Raw genomic sequence first — 15,057 nt, 5'->3', positions numbered from 1 at the left:
AAATCCAAATTAACCTGGGGGGAAAAAATCAACGCATAAAAACTGACTGAGCCATCATAAATGCGTAATACGCCAACAAATAGCATTGTGATACACCTGCCTGTTGAGGGGCAAATGGGGAGTTTCAATGAAAATGTACGTTTAACGCAGGGGTGTCCAAACTTTTCCTCCGAGGGCCACTTTGAAATACTTCCGACTTACACTAAAAGCATATGCATCAAGCAATTGTTTAGTTTATATCGAGTAAGTCAGTCCCCCCCCCCCCCCCCCCCCCATCTTCAATGAGACTAACATGGATGTTTTTCAGAATGTAGGAGGAAGTCAGAGTACCTGGAGAAAACCCAAGCAAGTACAAGCCAGAGCCTGGATTCGAACCCCTACCCCTGACCTCCGAACTGTGAGTAAGCTATGCTAACCGCTTGCCCTCTGTGCCGCAGAAAATCTCTATATAAAACTAATAGTAGTAGCAATCACAGTGGGGGCGTCGCATCCAACGCCCCGCCCCCACTTTTTCTTCATACTTTTCTCATGTACAGACCCTTTCCAAAAAAAAATTGTATTTCCATGATTCCATTCAAAAAGTTAAACTTCCATAAATTGGAGATTCAGGGCCCACAATTTAAACAATTTCAAGTATTTGTTTATTTTTACATAATTTGGGCTTCCAGCTCATGAAATCAGGAATTCCGAAAATTAGAATTCTGTGAAGAAATGACCATTTATTAAAAAAAATTAGGGTCACATTAAATCTATCAAAATATCTTCACTATCTGGTTGGGAATCCCTTTGGACCGTGGCATTGAGGCAATCAGCCTGTGCCATTGCTCGGTAGCCCCGATTTCCTTGATGCTTGCTGTCAGTTCTTCTTTGTTTGTGGGTCTGGTGCCCCTCATTTTCCTCTTGATAATACCCCGTAGATTTTCAATGGGGTTTAGATCCAGCGAGTTGGATGGCCAGTCAAGCACTGTGATGGCATGGGTATCAAACAATGTTTTGGTGCTTCTGGCGGTATGGGCAGGGGCCAGGTCCTGCTGGAAGATGAAATATGCATCTCCATACAGATCCTAAGCAGAAGGAATCATGAAGTCCTCTCAAACATTCTGGTAGACTGTTGTGGTGACCTTGGATTTAAGAAAGCAGAGTTGACCAACACCTGCACTGGACATTGCACCCCAGATCATGACTGACGGTGGATATTTCACACTGTACCTCAAGCAGTTTGGGTTCTGTTCTTCACCAGTCTTCCTCCAAACCCTTGGACCTTGATTCCCGAATGAAAGGCACACTTTACTTTCATTGGAAAAGAGGACCTTGGACCACTGGCCAACAGTCCAGTCGTTCTTCACCTTGGCACAGTTGAGACACTTCCTACATCGGCTCAGGCTCAGAAGTGGCTCGATCCGAGGAACCCGACAGTAGTAGCCCATCTCCCGGACGCATCTGCATGTGGTGGTTGTTGAAGCTGTGACTCTCACCTCATTCCACTCTTTCTGGATCTTTGCTAGATTCTTGAATCATCTGTTTGATAATCCGCTGAAGCCCACGGTAATCTCTTTTGCTGGTGCATGTTCTCCTGCCACTAGACTTTCCATTGATATGCTTGGACACAGCACTCTGTGAACAGCCAGCCTTAGCTATGAACTTTTGTGGCTTACCCATCCTATGGAGTGTATCAATGATGGTCTTCTGGCCAGTTGTCAAGTCTGCAGTATTCCCCATATTGAACCCAACTGAGGCAATTGAACCAAACTGAAGCAATTTAATGACACCTGGGGAAACCTGTGCAGGTGCTTTGAGTTTAGTAGATGATTAGTGTGTGATACTCAGTTTAAAACATTTATGGCCTGCAAAATTTGGTCTGATTTCTTCATAGTATTAAAATTTTTAGAATTCCTGATTTGTGGATTTTATGAGCTGGAAGGCCAAATTATGTAGAAAAATAAAATTGTTTAAATTGTGGGCCCTCAATCTATCATCGATGAATGTTTAACTTTTTGAATGGAATTATGGAAATAAACTTTTCCATGATATTCAAATGTTTTGGAAAGGGGCTGTAGTTTTCAATATATGTGGTAGGGGGCTAGAAAAATGGACCCGAGACCGAAGTCTGGACACCCCTGAAAATTGAATAAGACTTAAAAGGAGAGCATCGGGAGCAGGCAGCACCTTGGAAAGTAGACAACGGCATCCCTGGATAACGCCGCGACCGTCATCACGCTGGACTCACCAGGTGAAGCTACATGGAACCACCAGAATATCCTCCTGCAGTGCGATGCGACATTGACGTCAATGTGTTTATTGCTTTAGTATTTAGTAACCTTTTGTGTACTGGGTCGCACAACCAACAGTGAGGTCAGAGATTTAAACGAGAAATCCACGCAAACTAATAAATGAGCACATATACAGCATACACACGATATAAAAACAGCTTTAAAAGTATTTGGGTGAATTCAGGACCGTGTCTATATAAGTCACGAACGTGTTTTTTTTTTTTTTTTTATGTTTCTTTTTCTTTTAAACAAGCAATTTATGAAACAGGTGGAAAATTAAAAAGATGTGACGGCCATCTGAGCAAAAGGGAGGGGGGGGGGGGGGACATTGTTGTTCAGGAATGAAACGGGAAAACGATTTGAGGGATTCAGCGACGGTCAGTTGCGTGCACTGGGACACAATATTGTGCCATCCGTTCACTAGCCACCTTCACTTTTTTTATCTGTGACTGTAACCTCGAATAAATGGAACAAATCCCACAAACAGTGGCACCCTGACTTACAAGTTGAATTTCTTCCGTGGCTAGTACTAGAACGTTTTAGCTCCTCTCTCATCAGACAAATCAGAGAACTAATAGAACAACTAGGCCGCACTAGTAGAATGACTCTGTCTTACTAGTAATGTGTTTCCACTACTAGTGTCACTATTGGCCTACTAGTCCCACCTAAAGATGGATGTTCAAGGAGTAAATGCTCAAACGGCTTTATGGCAAGTCGTTTGTCCGATATCCTACTAGCGCGTTGAATTTTGAATGAAAACTAGTGCACTGTGAACAAATCAGCTTTCCATATAGGAGGTTGTAGTGGAAAGAGACGTTACTAGGAAGACACAGTCGATCAACTAGTGCGCTGAATTGTCTTACCAGCGAGGACCAAGAACGTGCTAGTACATAGACCTAAAATTGGGTGGCTCGGATATCGCATAAATGCTCAAACAGCTTTCCAGCAGTTTCCAGGATATCCTTGATATCGGCTTAAGTTCACTAGTAGGCCAAAAGTGTCACTAGTAATGGAAATAAACGTTTTTAGTAAGACAGTCATTCTACTAGTGAGGACAAAGAGTGTACTAATACATAGACCTTAAGCTGGATATCAAGGATATCAAATAAATGCGGAAACTGCTTGCCGTGTGTTTCTCAAATTGTGAGTGAGACGCGGGATGCTGAATGGGTGTCGCGGTGTATCTGAAGCTCGTTCGGAACCTCAAATTTTGGCTTGCAACACAAAGCAAAAACAAAAGAAATCTCGGAAAACTGTTAAGTTGGTGCGCTTGTAAGTCAAGGTACTGGACTGTGAACATCTGTGATGACTCGTTTGGCAAATTTATGATCAAATGTGTGCACCATTACCTCACTGAGTGGAGAAGGTTCAAGGTGTGGCGTTGCCTATGGAAAGCTGTTTGAGCATTTCTTCGATATGCTTCATAAGATCCACGTTATAGTAAACTATTTGTCCTCACTAGTAAGAAATTCAGCGCACTACTAGAATTAAGGCGCACAAGTAGAACAACTGTCTTACTAGTAATGTTTATTTTTCCCCATCTGGTGCCACGTTTGGCATACTAGCATGACCTTGAGATGGATGTCCTTGACAGCATGTCACAAGTCAGGCAAAACTCTGCACTAGTTGTTCACTAGTAGTTCGGGGCACTAATTGGTGTGATGAATCATGAATATTTCTTTAATTATTTAACAATACCTCAAGCCAGATATCAAGGATATGGAACAAATGCTCAGACGGCTTGCCGTAGTCACCTGCGCTCATTTACTCTGTGTGAAAGAGGTGGAGGCGCTGTTGGCACTTGCAGTGGTGGCACTAACTATGGAGAAGCCGCTGGGTGGCGCCGTGGAGCTGTGGCTGGGCTGCAGGTCGTTGGGGATGCCGCTGTGCGAGGCCAACTGGTGACCGAAGACCGCGCTGAACTGCGGGAGCTGCTGCTTGGGCTGCAAGGAGTTCAGGGGATCGTGCGAGGACGAGGAGGGGGGCGCCGGGGGTGCGGTCAAGCCCGTCAGGCCGCTCTGAGGCAGGGCCGAGAGCGCGGCCAGAGGCTGCAGCGTCACAGAGTTGACGGAGTGGGTGCCGGCCGGGGGGGTGGACAGCGACGTTGATATGAGATGACTTTCCGATGCCATGAGATTCCCGAACTGCGCCGGGTCGGCGAGGGGCAGGGGTAGATTGTTCCATGACGAGCGCGGCGGTTCCAGCAGGAGGGGGGCGTCTGTCTGGAACGGGCTAGCGTGGGGCGAGGGTATTTGGTCGCTGTACGGGGACGCCACGTGCTCGCTGCTGTAGTGGCTGCCTTGGGGGGATGATGTCGCCGCGTCCGACTTGGCCAGGATGTGAGGCGTCCGCGTGCGGGCGAACGTCCGCTCGGAGGCCTGAGTGAGCAGGGAGCTGGTCGCGGGGGCTACCGAAGCTGCGGATGACGTTTGGGGAAGGTCCGTGGGCTGAGATGGTGGCGAGGGGGGGAAGTGGCCCGCGGTGGACTGCAATATATTGTCCTCCAACTCCAGGCTAGGAAAGTTCTCTGTCGGGAGACGACTGTGGAGGATGTCCCCGATGACCCCCGGCTGGACCGCACCGGGAAAGACGGTCATAGCTCGGTGGTCCACTCCTTCTGACGGGGTGAGGTCTCCTATGGAGGTCAGACAAACCAGGGAGTCCGGGTAGGACCCCATGGCCTGCAGGGCGCGCACCAGCTCCTCGGCCTCTTCTGTGGTGGGCAGCAACTCCCCGTTCTTGCCTGCACACACAACCAAACTTGAACCTTCCGAATACAGTACCTTTGGAACAGTAAAATGTGTACGCTCCAGCAGCGTCACCCCATGCCACCAAGTGGGAGGTTTTCCTTGCCCAAATGTGGGTTTAAACCAGGGCACATATTGGATCTTTGAAACTGTGGGATTGTGAAGTGCTTTGAAACGCTTTTGTAATTAAGGGCTCTGCAGACATGAAAACATTGATTAGACCACCCTTGTTTCTTCAGTTTCTTGTTCATTTTAATGCCTGGCACAACTAAAGGTACATTTATTTGGACAAATATGATGATGATGACAGTTTAAAAACAAATATTAAATTAAGAGTTGCTATCTAGTCCTTTTCCATGGTTTTCTTGATAATAACCAAAATCACTGGGAATACCATTACGGTTAAGCATGTGTCAAATACAATATGAAGTAGTATGGAATGAAGTGCATTTTTGTCCTGTTCATTGCACTCTTAAGGTAAAATACCTTTAGTGGTACCAAGCATGAAAATGAACAAGAAATTGAAGAAACAAGGGCGGTCTCATAATTTTTTTCCATGACTGTATAAGTTAACTTGAACTGTGTTCAGTGCCTGTGTTAAAAAAGCAGGGCCTATAGTTCTGAATTTAAACTTACTTGTTGGTGGAAACTGGTGTTTTCAGCTGTGCAATATGTGAGGCTGCACATGGTGACATTTCTGGGAGGGGCGGCAACGCTGCCTTTTCTATTGACATCAAGACTTGTAAATCATTGCCGTTTGTATGAGGAATTTGCGCTTGCAGAGACATTTAAGGGTCTTCAAGGATTTTTCTAATGATGCTGAAGTGAGAGGTTATCATTGTCAAGGAAGTAGGACATCGTTCGAAGATCTCTGTATTTGGGGGAGGAGCTAAAGTTAACTCGTTGGTAGTGCATCATGGTCACGTATGTTGTAACGTGTCACATAAGTCAATCACCACAATGTAAATGATATGATGATTATCATTATGATGATTATCTGGTAACTACATTGCAGTTTGCCACTGCAATGTAGTTACCAGGTAAGATGACAGTTAATCTACCTTTCTTTACTTTGTAGCCACTACAGTACTACGCATTCTTCTTTGTATTTTCCACCACTCTGGATGCCCAGCGACACCATGCTGCCTCACAGAGGTCAGTCATGGTACTACTCCTGGTTGACAGGGGTGGGGGGAATACGGTGATGTGTGTGTGGTAGGCCATGTTGGTCATCCTCGTGTCAAAACTTGGTTAAGATGTTAAAAGTCAGTATGTGTGAGTTTAGAATTGAACGTGAACTTGTTAGGACACCTTCAAACAAGTCGAAATCCTGAAGATCGTCAGGTAGTCTCGGTAGAACATCAGAAAAATCCTCCTGGTTTAGCTCAAGGTCGTTTGGAATGTCTTCCATTTCATTGGTGATGTCATCGGGAAGTTCGTCCGTACTCAGGTCTGGAGTCGAAGGGCTCCTACCAAAAAGATGACAATGTTACAAACCTGTGCGAATTCATCGTGCAATGTTGTGGGTTCAAGCAGACCTAATGCTGGCCTGTGAGGACATGGCGAGGCTCATAGAGGGCATTCCCAGGTACCCCTGAGGCATAGCAGGAGGAATAGGTTTCTGAGGCCGCCGCACCACTCGCCTCTTCTTTTTGTGTTTTTTGGTGAGTGCCGGTGGTTTGGTCTTTTTGCGCGGTTTACGCTGGTGCTGTTGCTGGTGGTGGTGGTGGTGGTGGTGGTGGTGTTGCACTCGCCGATTGCCGTCCCCGCGTAGGAAGTTATCCTGTGTAGAACGTACAGGAGACCTTAAATACGATCCCGTCCCCGAAGACGATCTTGAACGTCAAACACACCATCTTTTTGGCATGCTCTTCACAGAGTGGCGTCTGATGCGTGATATCGAACACAGGAATGGAGCACTGCTGACCATCTGCAAACTTGGCTGTGCAGCTTGCAAACAGCTGCTGGGAGCGATTCAACAGAATGTCTACAGAGAACAATTAAGAAAAAAAAAAAAAGTCCAGGATGGACAACTTTTGGTGAGAATATTTCAACATGCGATGTCAACTGGATGAAACAGCATTTTTGACCCGAGGGAGCAACCAAATCCCAGCAACTGGGGCTGATTTAATAGAGATTTGATGCCGCAAAAACGGGCACAAAATTGATTGTGAATGCAAACAGATGTGGAAGCCTATTTACAAACTAGGCGCACCCAGGACTGCAGCTGCCAAACGGGCGAAATAGCCACGCAATTCATTATACTGGAAGGAGTAGATGCAACTACCTTACGTAGCACACGCAAAAGGATTCATCAAAGCTGAGACCAATTGTGGTGGCTGATTTTGTGTCTTTTGTGGCGAGCGGGTGGCGTAGAAAAAAATTAGAAGCGACAAGGAGAACAGATTTTTTTCTGCTTGTGTAAACATTTTTGAAATGCCAGAAACAAAAATTGTCAAGCCATATGTTTTCAGCATTCCAATTCCGGAGGTTCCGAAGGGATCTAAACTAGCCCGTCACAAGAAGGAGTCATGCCATATCACCGTTGACAAAACTCTTTTTAACACTGCATTTCGTTGTGCCTAGGTAGCTGGCCTCTCCCAGAGTGGTTTTTATGGTGCACTGTTCCAAGTTGCAAAGGCAGTATTACACAGGATGGACACAGATCCAATTCCCACGCACTCAGGATGAGTTAAACCAAACTGTCAAACAAATCATGGCTTTTATGCCCTTGGAAGGCTTCCCCACAATTATCAGACCAATTTCTTTTCAGCAACTCAGTATTGTTTGTTTCAATCTTCCACTAACACTTCCAATTCCATCACTTCAAACTTAATATCACGCTCGCTGTGCTCTCCCAAATTTTCCATGCTGAAAAAAACATCAGCGCTACCTAAACCACAAAACCCTCTTTTAAACACGCTGGTCATTTTTACGCTTGTTGCCAATTGCACTGTAATCTTAGTCGATCACGTGTAAACACACCCACCAAGAGTGCGCTGTCTGTTAGAGCACACGCTTTTTGGGATCTTGGTAAATCAGGTGCTAAATGTTGAAAGGATACGCTGAAAACAGTGTTTAGTGAAGGGCAGCGCTCTGTTGTCACAGGCCTGGTCTTTTGTCCTGCCTATGCACATCCCCGCGTCTGTGTTCTGGGGTGTCGCAGGAGCCCCGCTGTGGTGATGTTCCGATCCAGCACTGAGCAAGCAAAATTCAATTTAACTGGTATAAAACTATGCTCATATAAGTCTTAAAAAGCAGTTTTTGAGACTACCTTGAGGGGCTTTGATAAGAACCATGTAACTCCTGGATGAGCTGCCCGGCGCAGTCTGGGTTCTTACTGGCGGCGTGCAGCAAGGCTTTGCGGAAGGCGTAGCGGTACCTCTTCTGGCGGATACTCGCTCTCTCCTGCCTGCACATGTGCTTGTACTTCTGCTGCAGGTACGAGCAAAGCCTCAGCAGCCGCGTTCTCCGCGGGGAACCCGTGTCGTCCTCCAACCTTCAGACAAGACAATCAGTCACCGCTGTGAGCGGAGAAATCAGGTGGATGTGTGTGTTAAGTGTTGACATTAGGCAACCGACCCGTTCTGTGGTCTCCAAGTGCTGAGGCCAGGAATAAATCTCTCTGCTTCGTCTTCTTCATCATCATCGTCGTTATCAGCACTGTCCTCCGACCAGTCCAGTCCTGCAAGAAAACCTGTTAGAAAAAGCCTGTCGCTCCTTGCTAAAATCTTTGAATCTTGAAATACTATTTCCTCAAATACTCAGTACTCCCATTGTCAGATGCATTGTCCAATTGAATAAATCAACACCACACCTCAAAAAGACACTTTTTTTTGTTTCTTCTCAAGAAAAAACATTCCTTGACTATACAACCATGTGCCGTCTATCATTGGAACACACACATCCCGCAGAGCCGACATGGCATCTGTAAAGCTGAGGTTTATGGTGGAGTGTAAAGAAAAAGTACATACAGCGTGGAGTAAATGGAGATTGGAAAATAAAAAGAATTATTGTAATATGTTATTTTAGTTAATTGATATTTATTTGCGTGGTCAGTTAGAAAATTATTAATATAAACCTTTTGTCAATTTAATACAACTACTTACCAAGAGGGATATTCGGCTTTCGGGTGATATTTGGGGATAAACTTAAATGTAATATAACCTTCACAGCTGAACTTAATTTGACCTTCTCGAAACCTTTGAATGCACAATTCCAGCTGTTCAGTGTTTCAGTACTTTTTGCACAACTTTACCAAGGAGCTGAACGGCAAATTTCACAACAGGTGTTTGATCCATGAAAAGGATGTCCACTGCGCCTTTCTGTGACTCTATCAGTCTCTGTTTCAACCTGCTGATGCAACTGTGACACTCTCAGCTCTGTGGCTACTTCCCCCTGATTACATCCTGTTTCCAGCCTTACAATGTCAAGGTACTGTTGAACCATGTTAAGAGTTATCTTGCTCTCATGATGTCAAAATGTGATCATAGCACGATGAAAAGGATTGTTTTAATACCAATTCTAATTGAACCAACAAATCTATTGGTTCATGCATGGATATAACGCCTGTTGTAAATTATGTCATTCAGCTCCTTGGTTAGAGAACAGCAAACTGTGCAAAGTGCCGAAGGTTAAACATTATACGTACAATCAAAAGTTTGAAGGTCAAATTAAGTTCTATTGTACATTTTAGGATTGTTGTGAAATTTTACACTAAAGCCAAATATCCCCAACTTTTTGTGAGTAGTGCATCTTAACATTTGGTACTAAATAGATGAGAGTGAAGCACCTAAATAAGGAAAGAGGTCTCCATATTCCCGATGTCTCTTGGCACAGAGCTGTACCAGATGCCGCAACCTGGCCAGGCAGCGGGCTGACGGTGAGTAGGAGGCGGGTCGCATGACCACCATGTGATTGGAAGCAAAAGGTGTTTTCCTGCTGAGCGAGGGCCCTGGTGGCTGCGCAGGACTGGGTGTTGCATTGACTGGTATCCCAGGAGGCAAGAAGTTGACCGTCTGAGGTGGTGCTGGATTGCATAATAGACCCTGCTGAGGAGGCGGCTGGAGAAAACCTGACTGCTGCCGTGTGGGGTGCGTGTTGAGCGGCGAGGAGGGGTGGACGCGGGAGACTGGGGAGGGACTAAAGTGCTCAGAAGGTGTCTGGAAACGGTCCGCGTCCTGGCCGATTTTCTGGTTCAGCACCAGCCGACTCTGCAATTTCTTCTTGATGGCGTTGCTTTTACGAGAGGGACCCATCTCCTCTCCGTCGGTGTCGTCCTCGTAGAAGGCAAACGGATCCAGGAGTTCCCCATCGGGAAGGGCTAGCAGACGCGTACAGGGTGGCGATGGTGGAAGTTCGTTTAGACCGTTGGAAGGTAAAGGTAAAGAGGGTACCGTTATGTTCAGAGCCACCGACTCCAGGTGAGCCCGTGAACGCATTTCCTCCAAAGCATCGTGTTTCTTCTTGCGTTCCTTCTTTGGGATGAAGCCGAGAACCTGCAGATGGCTGTTGCAGTACCTGGAACAACAGTTACAATTCCTTTATGTACATATGTAGAACAGCGTTTCCCCTATCGCGGCCCTGCTGCGTCACAAGTTTTTTATGTATCATCTCTACTTATCTATTGCTGAAATCCCCTATACATTGCAGAAATCAGCAGTTTATAGTGATTGAAAAGTTTTTTTTATATGATCTCTCTATATTGCAGTTCTTGGCTTATAGCGATGTGGGTCTGGAATGTATCCACCGCTAGGAACGGAGGCTGCACTGCATATTTGATCAACATTATGGCTTCAGAGGACTAGAATTTACACACCTGCGATCCTCTGACTTCGGGATGGGGTTGGTACACCGCTGGCTGTTATACTTGGCCACATATTCGCACTGTTTGAAGGGGGCGGTCTTGTCTTCCAGAACATGCCGGATGCAGAAAGCGTAGCCATTGAGTCTACGTTGCTTGCAGAGCTTCGGGCTGTACGAGCACAAGGGCTTATTGTCCACCTCTGAGAAATGTATGTGTTTGCCTTCATACATCACGTGACTCTTGTCCTTGACAACATCAGCTGATGGGATAAAGTCAGGGGGGAAAGCAAGAATGACGTCATTAACAATTCAAAATACGCACGTAACCAGTGTGCTCATTTAGAACTAAGACAATTGATTGATCATTCAGTTAACTGTAAAAAAGTTATACAGTAAGCATATACATATAAAGCATATATTTTAGTGCTTCGATACATCAATACCTATCGAAACCTGTTTGAGCATTTATACAATATCCTATATATCCATCTTAACGTCCACAACACAGAAGTACGCTTTGTCCTTCAGCACACTAGTAGAACGACTGCTTGTTATGTTTTTCCCACTACTGTATATTTCTGCACATGACTAGGAAAACATTGGCAGAGTAATAATGGTACTAGGAAGACACAGTCATTCTAGTTATTATTCTACTAGTGTCCTGAATTGTTTTACAAGTAAGGACTAAGAGAGAACTAGTACATGGACCTTTAGCTGGATATCAGCTATAAGCTCAAACGGCAAAAGTCATATTATTGTTTAGTTACCACATGCTTGTATAATGAATACATTATAACTGGGGAAATACTTTGAACAAACAATCCTCCAAAAGCCTAATCCGCTGATTACTGTCCCGGTCAGTACACACTTGAAATATTGTTTTGAAAAAGTCATCATCCAAGTGTCACTTGAACTCAAGTTCGTCAACATTCGCCTGTACGGACACATTCGCGCACACACCAAAAGGCGTGTGTGCAGTTTCAAGAAATGAGATTGTAGGGTTACAGCAAACTGTAAACTACAGGTCACTTCATGTAAGCGCAACCCATCTACCTTAGCAGCCGCTATCATTGACTTTTAAGAGGTTCTACTTGCTATTGCGAGCGCCAGTGTTCCTCCGACACCCGAAGCGTGCACATAGCATACAATTTTTTTTTTTTTTTAATAAAGGTAATGAAATGCGGTTATTGTTAAATGACAACAATAACCATAGGGGCGACTAATAAGAACGTGCTTGTTGGTTGCAAACGATAACAAACAGAAATGTCTGTCGGACGGAGCTAGCTTGTCAATATTAGCATGTAGTCCGATGAGCAGTTTGGAAACTTTATTTGCCACAACAGTGTACGTTAACTAGACCTGATGGCTACCTATGTCGTTATTCACAAACACATTCGCCTATTTTGGTCCATTGTTATTTCTTTTACCTCTCGGCTGCTATGAAAACCCTAAATATTCCTTAAGCTAGCTAGCTAAGGAAGCTAAAAACACGACTTAGTAGGCGGTAGCCAACCAGGAAACGGAAACACCGCTAAAGGTCTCTGTATACACGTTATTTGTCATCTTAACCGTGAATAGATCATACACGCAATAAACATGCTAACTACACAATTTAATAGCATTGTATATAACACACTAACTACCAACACGTCCAAACGAATAGGCTTCACGCGAAGCTAAGGCCTTTCCTCTGGGAGCCTCTGGTAAAAATTTATTAATAGTGGGCGATATCGTTACGTAATGAGACGAAAGGCAACTTTTGAAAAGTATTTATATTTTAAACTCTTCGTAGCTTTTTTATTGACGAAGAACGATGAGCAAATATCAGGATAAATAAAACGAAAGGAAGTGCCCTGTTAGCTTGGGCAGGCAGTGGCGTCCAGTGGTAGTCGCCTCCCCAGCTAAAGACGGCGCGAAGCGGCGTAGCCATAAATCGAGGTCGTGGTCTCGCTTACCTTGAACTGGTACGGGCCGTTGTACGCTATTCGATCCAGATAGACGGCCGAAATGTATAATACGACCCGCTAGGCTATCCGTGCATCGAGGTCCCGAGATAGATTAACATTAGTGATCTTCATGGAGCTCAGCGTGACTTGATTATCGGATGCATGTAAAATAAACGCTCGATCCAATTTTAAGCAGTAGGTAGGCTGCTAAGGATTTTGTCAGATCCACGGCAGACTCCCTCACAGCACCACTACAGGCACTGCGGGGACATGACAACAACCCGCTCGACAACAACAACCTCTCCAACCATATTGGAAATTCAACTTTGTTAAGAGCGCCCACAGTGTAGAAAGTGCAACAAAAAGTGGGACAGTGTCGTTGCCCTGTTCTGCATTTAGAGCACGTATGTGGCGAGAGGTCCTAGCGTGGCTGTTTGAGTGACAAATCCCCACATAGACGCAGCTATTTCATCTCGGTGTGAGTGTCTGTCTGTGTGTAACGTGCCCTGCTGCAGCGTGCCACACTCTCACCCGCTGTTCACTGATGATGTAGCAGTTACTACGTGTCAGGTATCCAAAACACAAACTCCTGCAACCATTGCACCTCAGCATCACACTACATTTTAAAGTTTTTCTTAAAAATAATAATAATGCAGTATTGAATTGGGTTTCTGCAATAATTAACTAGGCTCAACACTTAAAAATGGTTTCATACATACGTTTTATATATATATATATATATATATATATATATATAGTGTAAATGTTACAGGATAGAAGATAATGTAATAAAACGTACTGAATATTCTAAGTTGACAAAATACAAAGTTAGATGTACTTGTGCAATATATGTATATATATATCTTTGGTCAGACTTCCAACAAATGTACGCAAACAGGTCTTAAAGTGCATTTTTGCTCTGCAACAAACAAGAAAATGGCTGCTCTTAATTACAGTAATTACAATGCTTATAGCACGGGTCACCAACCGTTTGGAAACCGAGAGCTATTTCTGGAACACTAATTCATGTGAAGGGCTCCCAGTTTGATATACACTTCTGAAATAACAAATTTATTGGTGGCCACTCACTGATCGTCACCATGAACAGTTTGGTCATGTACTACTTTACTGACCCTTACAGTACCTTTTTTTTTAAAATATATATTGTCATTATCAAATTTGCACCAAAGCAAGTGTGATATAAAGTTAGATGCAGCTCACTGGTATGTGGTGCTTTTCTTATCTTAAAAAAATTAAATAATAGCAACATAAAAAAATGAAAGACTTAGAACAGAAAACATGTTGGTGACCTTTGGCTTACAATATAAATCTGCTCAATTTATAAGCGTCAATACAAGTATAAAAAATGTTTCATTTTACAAGCTTTGATTGAGACCGCCACTTAATGTTTATTAGCCAGGGTGTCACAAAAAACATAAACATCATTATGGAATATAAATATCTGAGTAAAATCAAATGAAATATAGGCTTCATGTTAAAAAATAAGTGATTTATTAATCAACATTCCAACAACAAATTAAACACAATTTATATCTGTTTTCTCAAAGGCTGATTTAATTTCATTTAGATTTTTAGCTGCATAAAAGAATTGATTGGTAGCTAGTGTACTGTGATGATTTACAGTGCCTATCAAAACTGATGCTTATTATCTTTTTAAGGGGAGAATATTTGTTACAGCTCTTGTATTGGATACCTTCAACATTATTATAATGTTGTGGCTAGTCGGTTTATATTTAATAATTTCTTAATCTGCTTAGTTGCACATTAGTTCAACAGAGCAGCGCAGAGCAGAGCAGAAAAGAGCTCATTCAGAGCTAAAGTTTCCTCCTTTGTGGCTTTTACACACTTGGGCTTCATCTCAGAGGCTCTTCTTATGGGATCTGCGAGTAAACAATGAGAGCAAATTTCACATTTGCACAGGTGAACACACTTGGCACGTCCTTGAGCAGAGCTCTATCAGTCTGCCTGTCAGGAAGAAGTATTCCAGCCTGTGCTGTGGCGAGACTATCGGTTGAGTGAGCAAAGCCTTGTTCAGATGACTTGGCAAACTTGATTGTATAATACATAGACCTTAAACAGTGGTTCCATCATTATAAACGCTTGAAGGTTGAGAACAGCTGACCTTGGACAGCTCATTAGCCAGCTTAAAGTAGTTGACCTCCTCAAAGTCATCATACCACACCAGAATTGCCCAAACCTGCGCTAGTCTAGTGTAGATTTCATCCAGGATGTCATTGGTCAGAGACGCTCCAGTGAGCTTAAATGACA

At 44.0% G+C, this 15,057-nt stretch overlaps 1 protein-coding gene across 1 annotated transcript; it reads right to left on the bottom strand.

Annotated features, from left to right (window-relative positions):
* Positions 1–262: 262 nt before the first annotated feature.
* ino80da (INO80 complex subunit Da) lies at positions 263–13,059 on the bottom strand. The gene is made up of 10 exons (XM_061692190.1): positions 12,778–13,059; positions 10,836–11,082; positions 9,810–10,537; positions 8,600–8,702; positions 8,292–8,516; positions 8,082–8,215; positions 6,871–7,004; positions 6,556–6,800; positions 6,329–6,486; positions 263–5,013 (listed from the first exon to the last, which is right to left on the bottom strand). The coding sequence occupies exons 2-10, from the start codon at positions 11,051–11,053 to the stop codon at positions 4,031–4,033; spliced, it is 2,928 nt and encodes a 975-aa protein (XP_061548174.1). The 5' UTR covers positions 11,054–11,082; positions 12,778–13,059; the 3' UTR covers positions 263–4,030.
* Between the last annotated feature and the right edge of the window lie 1,998 nt (positions 13,060–15,057).

This window comes from Phycodurus eques, chromosome 12, assembly GCF_024500275.1.
Source record: "Phycodurus eques isolate BA_2022a chromosome 12, UOR_Pequ_1.1, whole genome shotgun sequence".
In the NCBI taxonomy this organism is placed as follows: domain Eukaryota; kingdom Metazoa; phylum Chordata; class Actinopteri; order Syngnathiformes; family Syngnathidae; genus Phycodurus; species Phycodurus eques.
This window is presented reverse-complemented; position numbering and strand designations above follow the sequence as displayed.